At 33.6% G+C, this 1,427-nt stretch overlaps 1 protein-coding gene across 1 annotated transcript in view; it reads right to left on the minus strand.

Moving 5' to 3' along the window:
• Positions 1-724: 724 nt before the first annotated feature.
• The window catches only part of polr2ea (RNA polymerase II, I and III subunit E, a), a 7,361-nt gene continuing 6,658 nt past the window's right edge, over positions 725-1,427 (minus strand). Inside the window, exons 7-8 of the mRNA XM_058418297.1 lie at positions 1,050-1,125; positions 725-924 (exon numbers count right to left, since the gene is read on the minus strand). Of these exons, the coding sequence (XP_058274280.1) occupies positions 1,060-1,125 (66 nt within the window). The 3' untranslated portion in view covers positions 725-924; positions 1,050-1,059. The remainder of the gene's footprint in view (positions 925-1,049; positions 1,126-1,427) is intronic.

Raw genomic sequence — 1,427 nt, forward strand, 5'->3', positions numbered from 1 at the left:
TAGTCATGTTTTTTTACTACAACAGAGGAGGCTGTGGTTTTTAACTGGAGGATGAATATGATCCACACACCGTACATACATTTACGAAAGCTTACTGCTGGTCAGTATGTTAATGTTGATATCTATATCGAGCTTATAGGAAGCCATGACCACGTTATAGTCATTTCTATCAAAACATTAGCCTCAGATCGATTACTTTCCTCATAGGTTTGCATGTAAAAGCCGCTGCGGAGGATCTGAGAGCTGTGAGTATTATTCATGTCGCCATCAGCTACTGAGTATTTATACAGGAAAGGGTCAGGTTTCTTTATCTGATGGACATATTATTCATTTATTCTCTAAGATCAAAATAAATGTACATGTTCTCTTTAAGCCTAGTCACATTTCTATGGAAAAAAGTTACCTTTTCTGTTTTTTGTTTTTTTTTTGTGCGCAGTTATTTGTATCGAGGCCAGCTGTTTGTTGTTGTTTTTTATTATTATTATTCATATTAGAAGCTTGTTATATTTGTTACGCTTGTCTGTTGTACAGTATAAGAATTGTACCTGGATTATAGCTTTGTAAAAGATGGGAATCGACAACCGGAATGGACGAAAAGAGTAAAAGTAATATGTACTTTTGAATGAAAAATGATGTGATGCTGAATCCTTATACATTTTCTATGAACGAATCAGAACTATTGGTACTATGGGGGGAAAAATATAGATAAATAAAAAAACGTGGATTAACAGAACGTTCAAGACATTTTATTACAAAATCATGATTAATTCAGCGAATGAATATACAAACTGTCCAAAACCTTCAGCGACAACTCTGTAGTTCGAACCGGTACTGAAATAAAAGGTACTGAGTTTTTCCCCGCGGTGACTGATGAAGACGCCTCATCGTCTCCAGATGGAGGAACATCAGATCCTAATGAATAACCTGAAAAGATAAACAAAACCTTTAATAAATGAAATTAACTCATTTCCAGCAGGACAGCAGCGTTGTAGTGAAGGCTCAGTAACGTTTAGGAATGGTGTGTGTGTGTGTGTCACACACTCGCTCACCTCTGCTGCTTCACTGTACAAGTCTGTAGGTTATATAACGGCCGGCGGTCTCACTCGGCCGGATGATCTTCACCACCTGGTTCAACACCAATGATCCAATCACATTCAACTTCATAATCTTAATATCTATAATTATTAATAACAGCAATACTACTACTTATAATAATAACAGAATAAAAATAGAATAAAAAGTCATAAATTGTCAATATTTTACCAAGTGTAATTAAGAATTATCCTTATTTTTTTGTTATTATTATTAGTAGTAATACTCAGTTATCTGAAAAATATTCTCAATGTATAGTGTATTTTTCAGTATTTTGAATAATACATACAATTATGATGAGTTATTATTAAAAAAATAATAAAAGGGACAAATTT

This window comes from Hemibagrus wyckioides, linkage group LG20, assembly GCF_019097595.1.
Source record: "Hemibagrus wyckioides isolate EC202008001 linkage group LG20, SWU_Hwy_1.0, whole genome shotgun sequence".
NCBI classification, from domain to species: domain Eukaryota; kingdom Metazoa; phylum Chordata; class Actinopteri; order Siluriformes; family Bagridae; genus Hemibagrus; species Hemibagrus wyckioides.